Source organism: Mustelus asterias, chromosome 16 (assembly GCF_964213995.1).
Source record: "Mustelus asterias chromosome 16, sMusAst1.hap1.1, whole genome shotgun sequence".
Taxonomy (NCBI): Eukaryota; Metazoa; Chordata; class Chondrichthyes; order Carcharhiniformes; family Triakidae; genus Mustelus; species Mustelus asterias.
The window spans coordinates 30268490-30291333 of record NC_135816.1 but is presented as its reverse complement, the minus strand read 5'-3'; the positions used below and the strand labels follow the sequence as shown (position 1 = coordinate 30291333).

The window sequence follows — 22844 nt, the reverse complement described above, 5'->3', positions numbered from 1 at the left end:
CTTTGGGATGCCCTGAGATTGTAAAAGGTGCAATATAAATGAAAATCTTTCCTTTTGGACAAATATAGTCCAAAACTAACATCAGTAAACTGTTGGAAAACATTGGGCAGAGTGTAATGTTGGCAAACAGTTTCTCACCTGCCGGTGGACAATCAGCAGGAGCCCTGAGTTACTGCACTGGGGAAGGCCCGACAAAATTAAATGCCCATCAAGCAATTAACTGGCCAACACTGAGCCTTCCCCAGAGTTCAGGATCCCAGGGGCCAACATCAAGCCCTCCCCAGGGGCAGAACCCCACCTTCGGAGAGCTGCCAGACAATCAAAGCCAGCAGCTCTCCACTGTCCATTTGTGCCACTGGGAGCAGTGGCTGCTGCTGGAAATGCGCCCAGCAGAGGTCCACGATCGATGACAGACCACTTTCCCAATGCCAGGTCTCTTGATCAGGCACTGACCGCTTTTGAACGAAGGCTCCCCATCCCCACACCCCGGAAGTCGACAAGCAAACCTGACAGAGTTTGCTTTTCAGTCCCCATCCGGTTAAATACCAGCACGGTGATTTAAGGCTGTTAAGCGGGCACTAATTGCCCACTTAGTGGCCTCAAGTCTGAGGTCACATACTAACCGACTCAAGAACAGCTTCTTCCCTGCTGCCATCAGACATTTGAATGGGCCTACCTCACAGTAAGTTGATCTTTCTCTACACCCTAGCTATGACTGTAACATTACTGTAGTAGGCAAAAAAATACCTCTGAGGCTGGTATGAGTCAAAATAGAGTAGGCTTTATTTTCACAAGCTTGCGGGAGAACTTGACCCCTTGAAAGCGGAAGCCAAAGTTCTCTCTGAACACAGAAAAGTGGGGATAAATATACATTATGGCTCCCAGCACCAGTCACGACACAAACACTGGTCTGGTCATGAATCAAAGTCCATACAAAAGTCCTTGATCACGAAGCAGCAGTTCTCTGGCAGCTGTAGTCATGATACAGTCTTAGGTTTCCTGCTCTCCCACGGCTCTTCCTTTGAAGTTACCGGCACAATTGTAACTGGCCCAGCGGGAGTCCTCCTCTAAACAGCCATTATCATGCCCCACATCTTGTAATTGCCTTCCTTCCTCAAACCACACACAAGCTTGTAGAAAAGGTAAGACTTTACAAACATTACATTTATATTTAGCTGTCTGTCTTTATAAGAATGAAGTTAAAGAATGAAACCGTGAACAAATAACTTATATTCATGCCAGAAGCAGTATAAACAAGGGGATTAGCCATAATGAGGGGTCACGCTTATGATACATTCTGAGTACAAAGTTCAACCTTTTAGGTACAAAATACATTAACCCTTTCCCTTTAGGTACAAAATACATTGAGTACAAAAAACATTAACCCTTTCCCTTCTTCAATTACATTCTGCACTCTCTCCTTTCCTTCTCTATGAATGGAATGCCTTGTCTGATGGCATGCAAGAAACAATACTTTTCACTGTATACTGACACATGTGACAATAATAAATCAAATCAAATCAAAAATTAATTAGTATGCAGGTGGGAATGCTGTCCACAGGCTTTCCCACCCAGTCTTAATCATAAGGTGGAAAGGTAGAAGAGGTCTTCACCTGGCACCCTCCCCCCACACCCCCCTCAATTAAATGCACCTCTCTGCCTCCAAACCCTTTACCAGCAAAGGCATTAAATCCCACCATGTTTTTTGCTGTTTCTGAGACCATGAGCGGGATTTTCCGACTGCGTGCGCCCCAAGACCAGAAGCTCCCGGCACACCTTGAGGTAGAGATAGAGCTAGCAAAAGCTAGCAAACCACTTGACCGGTCAATCATTCTGCCCCCCCCCCCAAAAAAAAATTCCAAAAGATCAAAACCTCCAGCAGAGTGCATTAAGCCCAAATTAAAAATAAACAAAAGGCCTATTATATTACCCTAGCAACAATAAAAGATGCCACTACAGACCTCACAGTGCCAATAGCAAAAAAAAGGCTTGCTTACAAACTGCAAAGAACATGATTAAAAACACACTTCTTAAAGGCACAGTAGCATCACAGTCTGTTATCATTGAAATCCATCTGTCCTTTAGGGAAGGAAATCTGTCATCCTTACCTGGTCTGTCTGACCTATATGTGACTCCAGATCCACAGCAATGTGGTGGACTCTTAAATGCCCCCAGTGATCGGCAATAAATCCAGCCAGCGACGCCCACATCCCACGAACGAATAAAAAAATTGCTCCTTCACATCGTGCTGAACTAATTTTCCCCATGAGAATGAGGGATTATTTAGAACCTTCCTTCAGGAAATTAAATGGATGGGATGTTAGTGATGATGTGGATTGCACATGGTCTGCTGTGGAAGAAGTAGACTTCGCAGGTTAAATTACCAACCCTCATTCTGCCTAACTGGTGCTTCTTACAATTATGGGACAATTCAGTATAATACGTTTGTCCTTCAAATATAAGTTGTTTGAAGTTACGAATATCACAAATGCTGTATACAAAAAGTACTGTGAGATTAGTATTGGTCACCAAATGGTTAAGAGCCATTTTGACAAGAAAATAAAGTCTAGCCTGTGGGCAGCATGGTATATGCTAACTTCTATTGCACTCATTTTGTGATCTTTATTCCTGGGCATGGTAAATCAATGTGCGTTTCTCCACCATGGCCTGTTTGTGGATGATCCAAGCGCTGACCGCAATTACATAAAAGTCCTCATCCCAATATTAAACGTTGCCTGTAGCAGGCTGCAGATCACAGCAACCGAATGATTTCCATGTTAAAACAGCATGACAAGGAATAACTGCAAAGATTAACGTTGAATTCAGATGTGGTTGGTATGTAGGGTGCAGAAAAATAAATATCCAATAGTCTCATGAAAATAAACATCAGGTTTGATTCAATATGGGAGAGTAGCAGGAAAGTCTGCAATCAGCCAGCCTTGTTTTACAAGCACCCCATGTTCAAACAGTGCCTCTTTAATTGAAGCATTCATTACTTCCCTATCTTATTGCAAACGTCAGGAGCTTTGAGAAGTATCTTTCAGCATTGTCTGTTATAGATTTTTCCTGGAATAACAGGGTTATATTAGGGTGGCACGGTGGTTAACACTGCTACCACACAATGCCAGGGACCCGGCTCGGGTCACTGTCTGTGCGGAGCCTGCACATTCTCCCCGTGTCTGCGTGGGTTTCCGCCGGGTGCTCTGGTTTCCTTCCACAGTCCAAAAGATGTGCTGGTTAGGCACATTGGCCATGCTAAATTCTCCCTCAGTGTACCCGAACAGGCGCCGGAGAGTGGCGACTAGGGGATTTTCACAGTAACTTCATTGTACTGTTAATGTCAGCCTATTAGTGACACGAATAAATAAAATTTAAGCTTATATTAAGAGAGAAACTAGCTCGCTATTACTAACACAAACTATTGTTCGAGAAAAATAAGCAATAACGAATGTAAAACACGAACCTGGAGAGGGGAGCAAGAATAAGTAACCAGAAAGCACTGAAAATGTATTCTAGCCTCTACCTGAGTATCAATGACTGGCAAGATATCTGCCAAAACTCTCCATACAATAATTAACATGCACTTTGAATTGGACCAAGTATTTTCTGAAGTGTCTTATTGTGTATCGTATATACAGGGGGATTCAGTGAATAAACCCATCCAAAGTTGAGTTGAGGATTATCACGTCAGATCAACCATGATCTCATTGAATGGCAGAGCACCCTCAATGGGCCAAATGGCCTACTTCTGCTCCTATATATTATGGTCTCTTCCTTTCTTATCATCACCCTCAAAATGGCCATTGGGTGACAGCACAGTTACTAAGATAAACAACGTGGGAAGTTCAGCCTTGACAAAGAGTTATCCAGGCTCGAAACATTGGCTCTAGTCTCTCTCCACGGATGCTGTCAGACCTGCTGAGATATTCCAACATTCTGTGTTTTTGTTTCAATTTCCAGCATCCGTGGTAATTTGCTTTTACCTGTATGGGAAGTTCGGTGTTTGCTGAGGGTGGGACTTCAATGCAGATGGGGAAGGAGATGACCCTTTCAGCTAAACTGATATGTTTTAAATAAATCAAGCGAATTAATTATGTAAAAGTCAAATTAAATATATAAAACGAGGTAGCTAGAGATGGCAGCGCATGAGGTGTGCCACATTGCTACGCGCCTGTAGTCACAGAGTGATCAAAGTTGAAAACTAAATATTCCAGAACACTTGACTTTTAGGAAAGTCGGCAAGATGGAAAAGGAGGTGATGTTTCCTTCATTACATAGGATGAAATAATGACAGTAAGGAGAAATGCAATGAAGAACAGAATGTAGAACTAGTATTGGGGGGCTGGGGTGCATGGTGGCACGGTGATGATCACTGCTGTCTCACAATGCCAGGGACCGGATTTGATTCCAACTTTGGGTGATTGTGTGAAGTTTGCACGCTCTCCGCATGTCTGCTTGGGTTTCCTCCGGGTGCTCTAGTTTCCTCCCACAGTCCAAAAATGTGTAAACTAGGTGGATTGGCCATGCTAAGTTGCCTCTGAGTGTCCAAAGATGTGTAGATTGGCTGGATTAGCCATGCTAAATGCATGGGGTGATGAAGATATGGCGGGAAGTGGATCTCGGTGAGATGCTCTTTTGAAGAGTCCATGTAGAGTCGATGGGCCAAAAGGCCTCTGTCTGCACTGTAAGGATTCTATGGAGTTACAAAATAACAAAAAACACTGCTGAGACCCCCCCTCAACAATAATCATAATATTGAGAAGAATATAAATCAGAAATTAGAGAAGCAATTAACAAAACTAATGTAATAATCCTGGGGGATTGGTTAGGCTAGGCAAACCAAATTAGCAAACTAACTTGGAGAAAGAGTTCATCGAATGAATTCAAGAGACTTTTTGAAGGGTCAGGTAACTTTCAGGAAAGGAGTTTTGGGAGGACTTTGGATGCACAGAGTCTCCCTGACCTTCCCTGTAAGCCCTGGAAGAGTACTATTATACTGAGCCTCACAATGGATCATTTTACACTTATCTCAATGCAAGCTGCAGATTTGCTTCTGCCCAATTGGAAAGCTTGGCTACTGAACTCAGGCCCCAGTTAAAATGTAATTGGGACTGGCTTTGCATATAATGGATCAATTTGCATATGTTTGAGGCCCCCGCTTGCTTTAGCTTCAGTTAAAATCGTGAATGGAGAAAGGATTGAGTTGCAAGCTGGTAAGAAACCCCTTTGCTTTTAACTGCCTATGGACCAAGGCCCCACCAAGCTGATGGGGTTGAAGTTGACCTCCTCATAGACTCATCAAATGAAATGGGGAAAGAACAAGGGGTCTTGCAATTTGTCCAAGTGTTCCAGGAAGGGAGAAAATGGAAATAGGAATTAAAACAGGAAACAGGAAAACAGGATAGGGCAGGAGCTCAAATGGGTGAGAGGGAAATGAAAAATAGTGGAGGCAGCAGAGATACCTGAATGAATGGTGTTTACCTTTGCAATTAAATAATCCATGAGTTCCTCACATTTGGTGTTGGAAGTAAGTCAAAGAAGTAACAATCTTGCAAGCTGGGAGATTCGGGGCATTATCATTTTACAAAGGTTTTCTGTGATCCAAGAAGTTGTGGATGGCACCAACATTACTTGGTCAATACCAATATGCACATTACGAAAGGATGTAGTGCATCGGATCTCAAACAATAATGAGATGGAGTACAGGAAAGAGATAGACAATCTGGTGAAATGGTGTGAAGACAATAATCTGTCCCTCAATGTCAACAAAATGAAGGAGATAGTCATCGACTTCAGGAAGCATAGTGGAGGACACGCCTCTGTCTACATCAATGGGAAGGAAGTGAAAATGGTCAAGAGCTTCAAGTTTCTGGGGGTCCAGATCACCAACAACCTGTCCTGGTCCCTCCATGCCGACGCTATAGTTAAGAAAGCCCACCAATGCCTCTACTTCCTCAACAGGCTAAGGAAATTTGGCATGTCCACTACGACTCTCACCACCTTTTATCGATGCACCATAGAAAGCATTTTTTCTGGTTGTATCACAGCTTGGTATGGCTCCTGCTTTGTCCAAGACTGCAAAAAAACTGCAAAGGGTTGTGAACGAAGCCCAGTCCATTGCGCAAACCAGCCTCCCATCCATTGACTCTGTCTACACTTCCCGCTGCCTCAGAAAAGCAGGCAGCATAATCAAGGACCTCACGCACCCCGGACATACTCTCTCCCACCTTCTTCCGTTGGGAAAAAGATACAAAAGTCTGAGGACACGTAGCAACTGACTCAAGAACAGCTTCTTCCCTGTTACCATCAGACTTTAGAATGGACCTACCTCATATTAAGTTGATCTTTCGCTACACCTTAGCTATGACTGTATGTGGTGAACCATTGTTGGTTCCCACTAGGTAGTGCTGAGCCATGGTTTGGCCAGTACTATGAGTCTGTATATATGTTACTGTTGGGGTTAGGGTTGGGCTGTTCTACCTGTTAATATAGTTGTTATGGTACACCCCAGTCGGCTCCGCCTCCTGGGAGAGGTATAAAGGTCACTGCTCTGCCTGGTGACCCTTTAGTCTGGGATCGTGTACTGTATATGGTAGCTCTGTTATTGTTGGCAATAAAAGCCTTTATTTCCCGAGTACATCACGCCTCTCGTGTGTTATATCGCGCATCACTGTAACACTATATTCTGCACTCCTTTCCTTTTCTATGAAAAGTATGCTTTGTCTGTATAGCATGGAAAACACAATACTTTTCACTGTATACTAATGCATGTGACAATAATAAATCAAATCAAAACAAAAAGATACTACTTTGACAGGTTGGAGCTCATCTGTGTTCAGCAACAGAACATCATCCAAGTGCCTTTTATGATTTCAGGATGTCTGAAAGCTCTTTAGGAACAATTAAGTACTTTTAAATTGTAGTCATTTTTATAATGAAGGAAAACATGGCTACAAACGTACACTCAATGGTCAATGGGCATTCGATTTTCAAAGTAGGGCCCTGAGTCCTGGATATTTATTCAGGCAAGGGACAAGCTCTCCTGTTTGCAAATCTCTCCCAGCTAATAGGACATGAATTTTCCTTTTGAAAGAAGTGTCGAAAGTATGAATCATCTTTTGTTACCAATAGATATGCTAAGATATAGACATCAGTATGCAGCTCAGAATTCACAAGATGGGGTTGACAGGTACATGTACCAGATTCACAGTAAGCAGTCTTAGGGACTGCTTCTCTCAGTTGATGTTGTAAATCGATGAACTCTTTGTTAAAACTAGATAAAATGGATATTCAGGATTATTTCCTGACTCCCCGCAGACATCGTGATTCACACACTGTGCCTGATTCTCTGACCACTAATGCTTCTGAGCAAAAAAATCATGCACAGCGGACAACCAAATCTATGATATGCCCTGAATCTCCATTCGGAGATCCTGTGAATGAGGCTTCCTACCAAGAGTGCAAAATCAAAGAAATGCTCCAGATTAATCTCAGGATTAAATGCCGCGCCATTTACATTTCAACATGATGGTGTATGATTAAATCCACTCATACCTCAGTATCCAATATCAAGTGTAGATTATCATGCAATCCTGCTTTATTGTAATCTCCATTGAAAGGATTGGTAACAATTCATGCTGTGGCTATATATACTGACAGGCTAGCTAACTGGCCAGATGCAGATTCTCCCTATGGATTCCTACACAATGATTCCAGCAGGATCATCTGTGACCCACACTGACCTTAGAACAATTTCTCTCTCCATCTTGGTCACGAAGGCTGTGGCCAGGCGTAACCCCAAATATATAGATCTTTCTGAAAATAAATCCAAAACGCAATAATACCAATGTTGATTTTTATATGTCCCCAGTTATAATCAAATGATACAAAGAAACAAAGAAAAAGCAAAGTACGGTGCGGGAATAGGCCCTTCGGCCCTCCAAGCCTGCACCGATCATGATGCCTGCCTAAATTAAAATCGTTTGCACTTACGGAGTCCCTATCCTTCCATTCCCATCCTATTCATGTATTCATCTAGTTGCCCCTTAAATGCCACTATCGTGCCTGCCCCCACCACCTCCCCGGGAGTGATTTAGTTTCTGGGTTCTCAAGAAATTATGGACTAAATCCGCTTATTTTTGAATCCACATTTATCAATGTTGCTCAACCCTGTTTGAAATCTTCAGTGCTGAGCTTCATGGATTGAAACATATTGTCCCACATGCAATTATCATATCCGAAAGTTAAATTATGATGTTATATAATTCAGCTTCATTTAATAATCCTAATTTACACATCTCGGTCATATCATCAAAAACTATAGTCTCTGGTGAATCTTAATCCTCCTACTTAACTTTGCCTTTTTCTCTTTTTGCTGATAAACATAATTTCTTATTAGATAAAAATTCTTTGAATAAAGGCTATTTGAAATGTTAGATAAGTTGATCCAAGCTGAGCCTTGGGCTGATTGCAGACATTTTATACAAGAAGCTGCATGTTCGCTTCAATGAAAGAGTATGTCATCTTCATCCCACTGTTGTAATCAAATGGTGGGCTATAGATCTAAGTAAATGCTGCAGACATCTGTGCAATTAGAACATGTTAAGACAGTTTAATGGGTAGTAACATTTCGCTTTGAGATCCGTACGAATTCTGAGCTAGTCAACCAGAACAGACAGAGGATCCTTGAAGTAGAACCTATTTTGAATTCAGCGTCAATCCAAAGAATGAAACATTCCAGGGGAATAGATGATTTAATGAGGTAACAGATTGTTCTTTTACCTCTGCGCCTGTGATCCTACTCACCATAAATTGATGGGATGCAAATCTCTGCTTTCTGTCTAGGCCAGATGAACTGAGTTCAGTCAGCTTCAATTTAAGAGTGGATCCACGGAACAAAATTGCCCTGCATTCAATATTATTATGCATTAGTAAGTAGGTTAGTTACAATTAGAAAGATCATAAGGCAGATAGAATAAGGGTACTCCAAAAGCACATTTTCAAAGGAGAGCAGAGGGAGATTCTCTCAGCAGCAACTATATTTAACCAGATTTTGATTCCAACACTAACGCAAATAAAAATGGAAAAGAGTTCCATACTCGATGTGTTCAACAGCACTCTATCTACAGTTTGTCCTTTGGTAGCTTCAATATTTACCAGAACATAGGAACAACAGGAGGCCATTCAGCCTGTCAATTCAATTAGATCATGGCTGGTCACCTACCCAGAACCCCTTGCCTGCATTATCTCCATATCCCTTGCTGTCTATTGATTTCTGTTTTTGAACATGCTCGATGATTGAGCTTCCACAGCCCTCTGGGATAGAAAATTCCAACCATTCAACACACTTTGAGTGGAGAAATACCTCCTCATCTGAGTCTTAAATGACCTATCCTTTGTTCTGAGGTTATGTCCCCTGGTTTTAGACTCACTAGCCAGTGGAAACATCATCTCTACATCCATCTGTCATGCTCTTTAAAAATTTCATAAGTTTCAATGAGGTCACCGCTCATATTTTGAAACTTAAGGGAACACAGACCTGTCTTCCCAATCTCTCCTTATAAAACAATCCCTTCATCTCAGGGATCAATCTGGGGAACCTCCATTGCATTCCCTCTGTGGCAAATATATCCCTTCTTAGTCAACAGCATCGAACTGTACACAGTACCCCAAGTGAGGTATCACCAAGACTTTACATAACTGCAGCAAGACATCTTTAGTCCTGTACTCAAATCCCCTTGTGATGATGGTCAATGTACCATATGCCTTCCTAACTGCTTCCTGTACAGACTTGCATGCTAATTTTTAGTGACTCATGAACAAGGACACTAAAATCCAGATCCCATTTGGACACTCATACTTCCCAAACTTTAACCGTTTAAGAAATATTCTGCCTTTGTGAAGTTATTCAGTTTGTTAGATTAATCACATTAGATCATAGAAGATCACAGAAACCTACAGTGAACAAGGAGGCTATTCAGCCCATCGAGTCTGCACCGACAACAATCCCACCCAGGCTCTATCCCCGCTTAGTTACCCTGCTAATCCCTCTAACCTAGCACATCCCGGGACATTAAGGGTTAATTTAGCATGTCCAATCAACCTAACCCGCACATCTTTGGACAGTGGGTGGAAACCAGAGCACCCAGAGGAAAGCCATGCAAACACAGGGAGAATGTGCAAACTCCACACAGACAGTGACCCAAGTTGGAAATCGAACCCAGGTCCCTGGAGCTGTGAGGCAGCAGTGCTAACCACTGTGCCACCATGCCGCCCACATTATATTCCATCTGTCCTGTTCTAGCCCATTCACTTAGCCTGTGCAAGTCCTCTTGAAATATCCTTGCATCCTCCTCACAACTTACATTCACGCCCAGCTTGACGTCATCCATCTACATCTAGAAACTCAATTTTTACTGAACCATATTTTTAGATGGTCGTATACTTGTACAGGACATACCCATAAGTACATGCCCATACACCAAGTAGGCATGATTCTTCACTTAAAATAATTTCATAGAACAGTACAGCACAGAACAGGCCCTTCGGCCCACTATGTTGTGCCGAGCTTTATCTGAAACCAAGATCAAGCTATCCCACTCCCTATCATCCTGGTGTGCTCCATGTGCCTATCCAATAACCGCTTAAATGTTCCTAAAGTGTCTGACTCCACTATCACTGCAGGCAGTCCATTCCACACCCCAACCACTCTCTGCATAAAGAACCTACCTCTGATATCCTTCCTATATCTCCCACCATGAACCCTATAGTTATGTCCCCTTGTAATAGCTCCATCCACCCGAGGAAATAGTCTTTGAACGTTCACTCTATCTATCCCCTTCATCATTTTATAAACCTCTATTAAGTCTCCCCTCAGCCTCCTCCGCTCCAGAGAGAACAGCCCCAGCTCCCTCAACCTTTCCTCATAAGATCTACCCTCCAGACCAGGCAGCATCCTGGTAAATCTCCTCTGCACTCTTTCCAGCGCTTCCACATCCTTCTTATAGTGAGGTGACCAGAACTGCACACAATATTCCAAATGTGGTCTCACCAAGGTCCTGTACAGTTGCAGCATAACCCCACGGCTCTTAAACTCAAACCCCCTGTTAATAAAAGCTAACACACTATAGGCCTTCTTCACAGCTCTATCCACTTGACTGGCAACCTTTAGAGATCTGTGGATATGGACCCCAAGATCTCTCTGTTCCTCCACAGTCTTCAGAACCCTACCTTTGACCCTGTAATCCACATTTAAATTAGTCCTACCAAAATGAATCACCTCACATTTATCAGGGTTAAACTCCATTTGCCATTTTTCAGCCCAGCTTTGCATCCTATCTATGTCTCTTTGCAGCCTACAACAGCCCTCCACCTCATCCACTACTCCACCAATCTTGGTGTCATCAGCAAATTTACTGATCCACCCTTCAGCCCCCTCCTCTAAGTCATTAATAAAAATCACAAAGAGCAGAGGACCAAGCACTGATCCCTGCGGCACTCTGCTAGCAACCTGCCTCCAGTCCAAAAATTTTCCATCCACCACCACCCTCTGTCTTCGATCAGATATGATGTGGAGATGCCGGCGTTGGACTGGGGTAAGCACAGTAAGAATTCTCACAACACCAGGTTAAAGTCCAACAGGTTTATTTGGTAGCAAATACCATAAGCTTTCGGAGCACAGCTCCTTCGTCAGATGGAGTGGATATCTGTTCTCAAACAGTGCAAACAGACACAGAAATCAAATTACAGAATACTGATTAGAATGCAAATCTCTACAGCCAGCCAGGTCTTAAATGTACAGACAATGTGGGTGGAGGGAGCATTCAACACAGGTTAAAGAGATGTGTATTGTCTCCAGACAGAACAGCTAGTGAAATTCTGCAAGTCCAGGAAGCAAGCTGTGGGGGTTACTGATAATGTGACATAAATCCAACATCCCGGTTTAGGCCGTCCTCATGTGTGCGGAACTTGGCTATCAGTTTATGCTCAGCGACTCTGCGCTGTCGTGTGTCGTGAAGGCCGCCTTGGAGAACGCTTACCTGAAGATCCAAGGCTGAATGCCCGTGACTGCTGAAGTGCTCCCCCACAGGAAGAGAACAGTCTTGCCTGGTGATTGTCGAGCGGTGTTCATTCAGCCTTACTAAAATCCATGTATATGACATCAACTGCCCTACCTTCATCAACACACTTAGTTACCTCCTCAAAAAATAAAGAACAAATAAGTATTCAGTAAAGAATAAATAATTTTCAGGAAAGGATTTTAGTTATAACACTGAGGTCAACCCTGATTTATGGCTGATCTTTCTCTGGACTTAAAAAATTGGGGTGAAGAATCCAGTAGGGCCACTCCATCGGAAAATGTGAGAAGAGTCATGCTATATCTGCAATGCTAAAAAAGTAAAAGGCTTTTCAAGGATCAATGTGAGAGACTCAATGGATGGAGTAATTGGTGCTGGTTCACCAGACAAACTTACTTCCCTGTCAAAATTTGGACAACCACTGATGAAGGTTTGCCGGATGACTGGCAAAAGGAATTATTTCACTTTTCAGGTTTTCATTAATTGTGCCCAATCAGCTCACTGATCTGCTGAAGGACAAGTCCTTTCCTCATTTCTCTGTGCCTCGCAATCATTCAGTTTCCTCTTCAGTTGCTCCTGAGAGCCTCCTATTTCAATTTCAGTTAGCAATGAGGAACCTGAGTAGGGAAAAGAATACATGAGAATACAAAAGAATACATGACGCATTAAAGGAAATGCAAATCCTCTTCCCAAAGGACCCTCGTCCTTTAAACAAGAATTGTCCCTGGAACTTTTAGCTCTTCTGCCTTCACCATTGCCAGTTCACTGGTTCCCCACTGTTGCACATGGCTCTCATCTGGGCCTGGAATGACTCGCAAAAGCGTAGGAGTGACCACTTCCTGAAGTCTCAAATGATCCTGGTGCCCTACAAATCACTCTGTCCATACCACGTTGGTTATGGGAAAGGTGGATAATGTTCCAACAATTACACTGTTGAGGTCGCAAGTCAATTAGAATCACTGACATGAGAAGGTCTGGCAGTTAGAACGCTTGCTATTGAATTTAGTTTCCTGTCTCACCATTGATGTTAATCTGAGGCGAATGATGATTTTCAAGCATAAAATCATGCCCAGAAAAAGTCCCCTTCAAGCATCTGTATAGTTGATGAAAGAGAGATTTATGCAGATGTTGATAGCTAGCTAAATGCTGGTTGATGCAGCCTGCTTGTACTATAGATACCTTTCTGTGCAATGATTTTATGACTAGGCACTATAAAATTAGAAATGTCTGAAAATAGACGTGATGATTGTTGTCACTGGTCTCATTTACAAACTGCAGTCCTTTGATGTTTTAGTTAACTATTCCTTCCAAAGCGATCCATGGGCGCAGTCACCACACTCCGGCACCTGTTCGGATACACTGAGGGAGAATTTAACATGGCCAATGCACCTAACCAGCATGTCTTTCGGATTGTGGGAGGGAACCAGAGCACCCAGATGAAACCCACGCAGACACGGGGAGAACGTGCAGACTCCGCACAGTGACGCAAGCCAGGAATCGAACTCGGGTCCCTGGCGCTGTGAGGCAGCATTTCTAACCACTGTGCCACCATGCCGCCCCACAGCTGATGTAGTACAACTATAAGATGAAATTGATGACCATATAGCAAACAGTGGCTTGGTTTTCTATTCAAAGTACGAATTTCGCCAAGTTATTTTTCACACAAGGCTGACAAATGTTCAGTCAAATAAAACACACGTAGTCATTTTCTACCAGTTCCCTTTTATGTCTGTTGCTGAAATCAGATTTGCAAATAGAGTTATTTTGAAGCAACAGTTGCAAATCTAAAAACCATGCAAATATTAACTGCACCCGGTGCTTTAAAATAGAAAAGTATGGTCTAATTTGAAGCTTGTAGTCACAAAAATGTTTAGTTGTAAATTGCTTATTGGTACTGACACAAATAGTTCATTGCCTTTTCCTATATGTCCTGATTTGCTTTGTGGTAGAGGATGGTTGGTTGCTAATTTATTGACCAATTCTGCAGTGAATTAAACAAGGATTAATCAATAGAAAATGGGTAACTGTGTACTTAGCATTCCCGTTGTGTTGCAATGATGACCCACACTGACTTCTGGTCCAGGGGCACCTCCATTTTAAAATTCTCCCGTGTTCTTTGGCACGTTCATACTAATTGTTTTTCTTGACAAACGAAATGGTGTGTACTGTGAGAGAGAAGACATTAAGGGCAAATTTCACCATCTGGGCAGTAACTTGGCAGAGTAAATCAATCGCAGTATGTATTCATTTCAAGGGAACAAAAATCAAGCAGGTTCTACAACACTTTGCTCCTCCAGGTTGCTAGGTAAGTGCTGAAGTTGAAAGTAATTATTCCCATTATTCGAGAAGGGATATTATATATGACCTTCCTTCCTATATTTCTAACAGAGTGCTTTAAATTACATGGCAAATTACTTGCTCCCAGACTTCTACAAAAGTGTGCCATTAGTAGGGAGCACACAGCTTCTGATTCTGTCCCGCTGACCATTAATGGATGGAGTGTTACGTGCCTGTGATTTCTTGCAATGAGCTCTTGAAAACATGGCTGGGAATACACATCTTTTTAGCCTGTCTTGATGCTCTCTCCACTCCCATTGTTTTGTTTCTTCAAGACTTGATTAGTTGTAAGTATTCGCATTCCAACCATTATTCATGTAAATTGAGTCTGTGTCTTTATAAGCTCTGTTTGTGAACAGAATTCCCACTCACCTGAAGAAGGGGCTTAGAGCTTCGAAAGCTTGTGTGGCTTTTGCTACCAAATAAACCTGTTGGACTTTAACTTTAAACTTCTTACTGGGATTATAGGAGTACAGAATTGGCCATTAAAATTGCTTCCCACCTTGATGATTGTTCCTCTTTAACAAAGGACTTCTTTTAACACTGTGTCCAATTGGGCCATCTAAAATGGCGATTTGTAAAGCACTCTGGGACAATTGGGCAAAACGACAGGCTGCAGTTTAAAAGACCAGAGACAAACAGGCTGCAACCCGGACGTGTGAATCCACAGGATATGGGTCATCTCCAGGATCAAAGAGACTTTCTGGTCATACTGGGTTGTTTACCAGACGTAAGGGCACCGTGACCCCTTATTTGGGAGGGAGGTATGTGACCTATGTGCCTCCAGCACCTACAGGCATGGCCGTTGGGTACGCACCCAGAGATCGGTGTGGCAGCACCTGATTGGACTCTTATCGAACAGGGTGATCAAGCCCTGATCGATTGATTGACAAGAATCTGGAGACCGCCCAAAAGGACACGAAACCAGGCAGGGATAAAAGCTGCTGCACAACAGAAGAAGCTCTCTCTCTCTCTCGCTCTCTCTCTCTCTGACCCCATGAACGAGCTACAACAACAGTGACCATTGCCAGTGACGACCAGCACGAGGAGAGCCACCACACCCAAGAAGGAAGGAAGACCAGAGCCAGAGTGTCAGACCAGACCAAAGGACCGGACTACGCAGAGGACTACCGAGACCAGCGCACAGATAAAGGCCAATATCTGCTTGGGTAGTTGCCAGTCACGCAAAGTTAAGTCAAGGTCTTGTATTGGAGTTGAACTTTAGTATTTTCCTGTAAGATAACTTATCGTTGGTTGGGTGGGTGATTATTGATTGTGTGGGTTTAAATAAATATTGGTTGTACCAATAAGACGTCTGCTCGTAGTTATTTGTCCACCGTATAAGGGTTAAAACAGACTGTGCGGCAGACAAGAAGCAACAATACTTTTCATATTCATACGTCACGTGATCTCAAGGTTCAACAAACTTTAATAGCATTGGACTTCCAAGACTAACTCAGAATCTTGAATAAAAGCAAAGTACTGTGGATGCTGGAATCTGAAACAAAAACAGAAAATGCTGGAAAATCTCAGCAGGTTTGACAGCCTCTGTGGGGAGAGAATGGAGCCAACATTTTGAGTCTCGATGAACCTTCATCAGAGCTAAGAGCAAAGAGAATCAGCAGAGATTTATACTATTGGGGTGGGGAGGTGGGTGGCAGGGAGCAGGTGTGGAGTCGGATATTCTTGGCACCTTCTCAGCCTTCTGTATCCTCATTTGCATTCCCTTTGTTCAATTCCACCCCCACTCCCCCCCGCCCACCCCAATAGTATAAATCTCTGCTGGTTCGCTTTGCTCTTAGCTCTGATGAAGGGTCATCTAGATTCAAAACCCTGGCTCCATTCTCTCCCCACAGATGCTGTCAGACCTGCTGAGATTTTCCAGCATTATCTGTTGTTGTTTCAGCATCCTGAACGACTTTTTGGTGTCTGTAGTTTTATACTATAAATCACTTCAATTACTTGTGAGCACTTTATTCACTTTTAGGACTATTGTAAGGCTGGGTGAGAAGTTCTGACAATAATGTCCTTGTTGTTGGTGAGCAATGACACTCACTCCACAGGACTAACGATTAATCTACTGCTGATGAGATGATGCAGTTGATTGTTGGGAATAGGAGGTGATATTAGAAATTCATTAGCAAGAAATTTATGAAAAACAACTCACCCTTTTGTGGTACCGAATGTGCCTCTCCTTCTGTGTAATTTTGTTTGCTTGATTCTCAAATTTATTGGGCGACAAATTTAGACAGGACCTGAAAACAGACATGGGTAGCATGGTAAAGGATCACTCTGCGCCTGTTGTAATTCTGTTTATTTGAAAGATTTCAACATGAAACCAGTGCTAAGTGAGCTGTTGAGTGGATGCACACTTGGGTGAGGGATGCAAAATTGCGTGAGGGAATCATGAACTAAAGCTAACCTGCACCATTAAAGCCAGCTTCTGAAAGGGAAGCTGCACCCAAGCTTTAGAATGTTCTGAAAGGGAAGGCAATGGCCTAGTTGTACGATTGCTAGACTATGAATCCAGAAACTCAGCTAATGTTCTGGGGACCCGGATTCGAATCCCACCACAGCAGATGGTGGAATTTGAATTTAATTAAACAAATCTGGAATTAAGAATCTACTGATGACCATTGTCGGAAAACCCCATCTGGCTCACTCATTATGAACGGCAGGGTGGCGCAGTGGTTAGCATTGCTGCCTCACAGCTCCAGGGACCTGAGTTTGATTCCAGCCCCGGGTCACTGTCTGTGTGGAGTTTGTACCTTCTCCCCATGTCTGCGCGGGTGTCATCCGGGTGCTCCAGTTTCCTCCCGCACTCCAAAGATGTGTGGGTTAGGTTGATTGCCCCTTAGTATCAGGGGGACTAGCAAGGTAAGTGGGTGGGGTTAAGGGGATAGGGGCTGGGTGGGATTGTGGTCAGTTCAAACTCGATGAGCCTCCTTCTGCACTATAGGGATTCTATGATTCTATGTCCTTTAGGGAAGGAAATCTGCCGTCCTTACCTGATCTGGCCTACATGTAACATTCCCTTACAAGCAAATAACACATTTCTATTAAATACAGAACAGTGCCAGGTAAAGTCACATTATCTTGTCAATATCATTTAATCATACAAACAGAAAATAAAGGCTTCCTTCTGGTACAGATCAATTAAAGCAATATGTGGGTTTTGTTTATGTCATTCTAAGTTCAGACTGCTTTAGTCTTTTAATGATTAAAAAAAACATCAAATTGTCTTGTGGCAGAACAGCTGTTCTGCTCAGGAACTTAAAATCATGAAACAATTCTGATTCTCACAAGCAACTGCCTGCCTGTAATGAATTCCAACTAGCAGAAATTCAAACTGAGCCATTGAAGATAAATTATGGTTAAAGATTAAACTCCAAATATTTTACACACCCTAAAAATTAGTAGAATTTTCAAAATCTTAGCGTATTGGTCACCTTATTTAAGGAAGGATGTATTTGCATTGGATGCAGTTCAGAGAAGATTTACCAGACTAATTCCCGGATTGAGTGGATTGTCTGATGATGAAAGGGTGTTCAAGTTAGGCTTGTATCCGCTAGAATTTAGAAGAGTAAGAGGTGACTTGATTGAAACATAAGATCCTGAGGGGTCTTGACAGGGTAGATGTTAGGAGGAAGTTTCCTCTTGTGGGAGAATCTAGAACTACGGGCTCACTGTTTAAAAATAAGGGTCGCCTACTTAAAATGGAGATGAGGCAAAATATTTTCACTCAGAGGGCTGTGAGTCTTTGGACCTCTCTGAAAAGGTGGTAAAAGCAGAGACTTTGTATATTGTTAAGGGAGAGGTGGATAGATTCTTGGTAAACAAGGAGATGATAGGTTATTGGGGGGTTGGTGCAATGCAGATTTGAGGTTACTGTCAGATCAGCCATAATCTTATTAAATAGTGAAGCAGGCTCAAGGGGCTGAATAGCCTACTCCTGCTCCTTATTCATATGTTCACATGTTTCTGTTCGTTCTACTCTATCATTACATCTACCCATTAAAATAATTACCACTAAATGCCTCAAATCTCTGGGTGGTTGCGAGAGAGATCTAAGATGAAGATATGATATTATCTAAGGGTCTCCCACTTGCCGGGATGTAGCTCCAACAACACTCAAGAAGCTCGGCACCATCCAGGACAAAGCAGCCCACTTGTTCGGCACTCCTTCCATAACATTCACTTCTTCCACCACTGATGAACAGTGGCAGCTGTGTGTACCATCTGCAAGATGCTTGGAGGGAAATCACCTAGACACTTTCAGCAGCACTTTCCAAATCCATGACCACTACCATCTAGAAGGACAAGGGCAGCAGACTCATGGGAACACCACCACCTGGAAGTTCCCCTCCAGGTCACACACCACCCTGACTTTGAAATATATCAGCATTCCTTGACTCCACTGGACCAAAATCCTGGAAATGCCTCCCTAACAGCACTTTGGATGTACTGTGGGACTGCAGTCATTCAAGAAGGCAGCTCACTACCACCTTTTAGGGATGAGCAATAAATGCTGGCCTAGCCAGAGATACCCACATCCTGTAAATGAATTAATAAAAAATAGAGTTTGATGACACGGTATTATCTAAGCATATTGGGGTATGATGTGTCTCAGTAAGATTCTACTTGTTGCTCTATAAACCTACTGAAGATACTTTCTGCAAGTAACCTAGTCAGGATGTTGTCCCCTTGCTGTCTTTATTAGGTCGCGGAACAGTATTGTAATGACAAAATAAAATCCATTCAATGTGTCCTGAGAGACACACTCTGTACATTGCGGCAGACAGTTTTTGATTGACTGAAAAAGCATTTGGACTAAGCTGTAAAGAGTGACCGAAGGAGACTTTGCAAGCATGCGTGTGCACCATATTTTATGATCTTCAATTGTTCTTTAGAGAAAGCACCATCTCTGTTATGGTGCCACTGTTATATCAAAATTGGCATTTCAGCTACCCATGCCAGACACCGTCAACCATTTAAAAATAGAAGACTGCAGATGCTGAAAATCTGAAATAAAAGCAAATGCTGGATAAACTCACCAGGTCTGGCAGCATCTGTGAAGAGAAAAGAGAGTTAATGTTTCACGACCATCTGACCCTTCTACAGTATCATTTTCCTTGTTTGTTTGTTTGTTTAAATAAGTGTTTCTCAGTCAACAGTCCCTTCATCCCTGGAAAATTAAGATTGTTGGCTCGGTTGACCACTTGTTAAGAAGTTCCAATGTGTGCTTAAAATCCTCTGTGAGTTAGGATTACTTTTGATGTACATATTGTTTTTAAAATTGCTTGAGATTGTAAAAGAAAATGCTCAATTTAATGAGATCTCAATGCTATCTTTTTTCAGAGGTTATTCAGCTGATTCTCCCTGAAGATAAGAAGATCAGTGTAACCACAGTAACCGTGGGACTGAGCGCCGTATTATCGTGTGCTATTCAGGGCACCCTGAGACCACCGATTATCTGGAAGCACAACGGGATCATATTAAATTTCTTGGATCTAGAAGACATCAATGTACGTGACCTACTGAACTTGCCCTCAGTGGAATTTGTTTGCCTTTTTCACATAAGACCACAAGACATAGGAGCAGAATTAGGCACCTCGGCCCATCGAGTCTGCTCCACTATTCAATCATAGCTGATTTTTTTTCTCATCCTCATTCTCCTGCCTTTTCTCCATAACCCCTGATCCCTTTATTAATCAATAATCTATCTATCTCTGTCTTAAAGACACTCAATGACCCGGCCTCCACAGCCTTCTGTGGCAAAGAGTTCCACAGATTCACCACTCTCTGGCTGAAGAAATTCCTCCTCATTTCTGTTTTAAAGGATCGTCCCTTTAGCCTGAGGTTGTGCCCTCTGGTTCTAGTTTTTCCTACCAACGTGGAAACATCCTCTCCACGTCCACTCTATCCAGGCCTTGCAGTGTTTTGTAAGTTTCAATAAGATCCCTCCTCATCCTTCTAACTCCCAACGAGTACAGACCCAGAGTCCTCAACCGTTCCTCACACAGCAAGCTCTTCATTCCATTTAAATGAATATAACACATTCATTTAAAGCTTTGTTGATAATGTAAAATGGACAGTGTGAAGTTGGCTGTCCATTATATATCTTGCCATAGTTCAACTCCCAGTGAAGTCGAAGGAGATACAAATGAGGAGTGATATATAATGGATGACTGATCTAATATAATCTGTTTCAGGCCATCCTCAAAAGATGGTTATCAAGTGAGATGTAAAACTGACGGCCGAGTCACTATCGCCTGTTTTACCCCTCCCGACAAGGTTGAAAGTCCTGCTGAATGTTCCATTCTCTAATGCTATCATTCATCTCTTAATTGTCTATGCTTTCTTCAGTCACTGTGCATCAAAGCAACCAATTATTTTAAAATAACCGCAAGGCTTTAAGGAATATTAATTTATTTGCCTTATAGCTGTACAAGTATTTTAGGACTACATCTCATTTACTTTTCTATGTTTCTACATCCACAATAATAGGATCAGAGCCATGTAATTAAGTCCCAGTTGTTCTCCCCTCACTTCCCCGAAGCAGGTACTGCGGCGCTGGAGCTCTGTTTTTGCAAACATTCTAAACCCGTGGGTTGGCATGGTAGGTTAGGATCAGCATCTGAACTGGTGGGATTATTCTTTCCCAAAATACCTCCGTACCTAAAATGTTAAATGAGCTTCATAGCAGGATTTAAATGACCTCAACACAGACATCAAGCAAAAAGGAAGAACGTATTGGCGTAGGCTTCACGTCAAGACATCTCCTAGGGTGAACAATTGCCCATTTTCATGCAGAGCTATCATTAATCAACAAGTCATAAAATGTGAGATAAGTGCTGATAAACTGTATACTTCTGGCACCACTTAGAATAGAATCCCTACAGCGCAGAAGGAGGCCATTTGGCCCATTGAGTCTGCACCGACCACACTTAGCTCCAAACAAAATACCACAGCTTGCACAACTGCAAGGTGGGTTGACGCAGCACGGTGGCACAGTGGTTAGCACTGCTGCCTCACAGCACCAGGGACCCGGGTTCGATTCCTCGCTTGTGTCACTGTCTGTGTGGAGTTTGCACATTCTCCCCATGTCTGTGTGGGTTTCCTCCGGGTGTTCCAGTTTCCTCTCACAGTCCGAAAGACATCTGGTTAGGTGCATTGGCCATGCTAAATTCTCTCTCAGTGCATCAGAACAGGCACCAAAGTGTAGCGACAAGGGGATTTTCACAGTAACTTTATTGCGGTGTTAAGACCATAAGACATAGGAGCAGAATTAGGTCACTCGGCCCATCAAGTCTGCTCCTCCATTCAATCATGGCTGATATTTTCCTCATCCCCATTCTCCTGCCTTTTCCCCATAACCTCTGACCCCCTTATTAATCAAGAACCTATTTATCTCTGTCTTAAAGACACTCAATGACCTGGCCTCCACAGCCTTCTGCGGCAAAGAGTTCCACAGATTCACCACTCTCTGGCCGAAGAAATTCCTCTTCATCTCTGTTTTAGCCTGAGGTTGTGTCCTCTGGTTCTAGTTTTTCCTACTAGTGGAAACATCCTCTCCACGTCCACTCTATCCAGGCCTTGCAGTATCCTGTAAGTTTCAATAAGATTCCCCCCTCATCCTTCTAAACTCCAATGAGTACAGACCCAGAGTCCTCAACCGTTTCTCATACGACAAGCTCTTCATTCCAGCGATCATTCTTTTGAGCCTCCTCTGGACCCTTTCCGAGGCCAGCACATCCTTCCTTAGATACGGGGCCCAAAACTGCTCACAATACTCAAAATGGGGTCTGACCAGAGCCTTATTCAGACTCAGAAGTACATCCATGCTCTTGTATTCTAGCCCTCTCGACATGAATGCTAACATTGCATTTGCCTTCCTAACTGCCAACAGAACCTTCACGTTAACCTCAAGAGAATCTTGAACAATGACTTCCAAGTCCCTTTGTGTTTCTGATTTCCTCAGCATTGTCCCATTTAGAAAATAGTCTATGCCTCCATTCCTCCTTCCAAAGTGCATAGCCTCACACTTTTCAACATTGTATTCCATCTGCCACTTCTTTGCCCACTCTCCTAACCTGTCCAAGTTCTTCTGCAGCCCCCCTGCTTCCTCAATACTACCTGTCCCTCTACATATCTTTGTATTATCTGCAAACTTAACAACAGTGCCCTTCAGTTCCTTCCTCCAAATCGTTAATCTATATTGTGAAAAGTTGTGGTCCCAGCACTGACCCCTGAAGCACACCACTATTCACCGGCTGCCATCCTGAAAAAGACCTACTCTTTGCCAGTCAGCCAAACCTCTATCCATGCCAAGATCTTACCATTAACACCATGGGCACTTAACTTATTTAACACTTCCAAGTATACTGCGATGATAATAATAATGCTAATACTTTAATAATGGACTCTAAA

At 42.8% G+C, this 22844-nt stretch overlaps 1 protein-coding gene across 1 annotated transcript in view; it reads left to right on the top strand.

Annotated features, from left to right (window-relative positions):
- LOC144505331 (follistatin-related protein 5-like) overlaps positions 1 to 22844 on the top strand; it is a 361136-nt gene that overhangs the window by 282912 nt on the left and 55380 nt on the right. The window contains exon 5 of the mRNA XM_078231451.1: positions 19773 to 19939. Within this exon, the coding sequence (XP_078087577.1) occupies positions 19773 to 19939 (167 nt within the window). The remainder of the gene's footprint in view (positions 1 to 19772; positions 19940 to 22844) is intronic.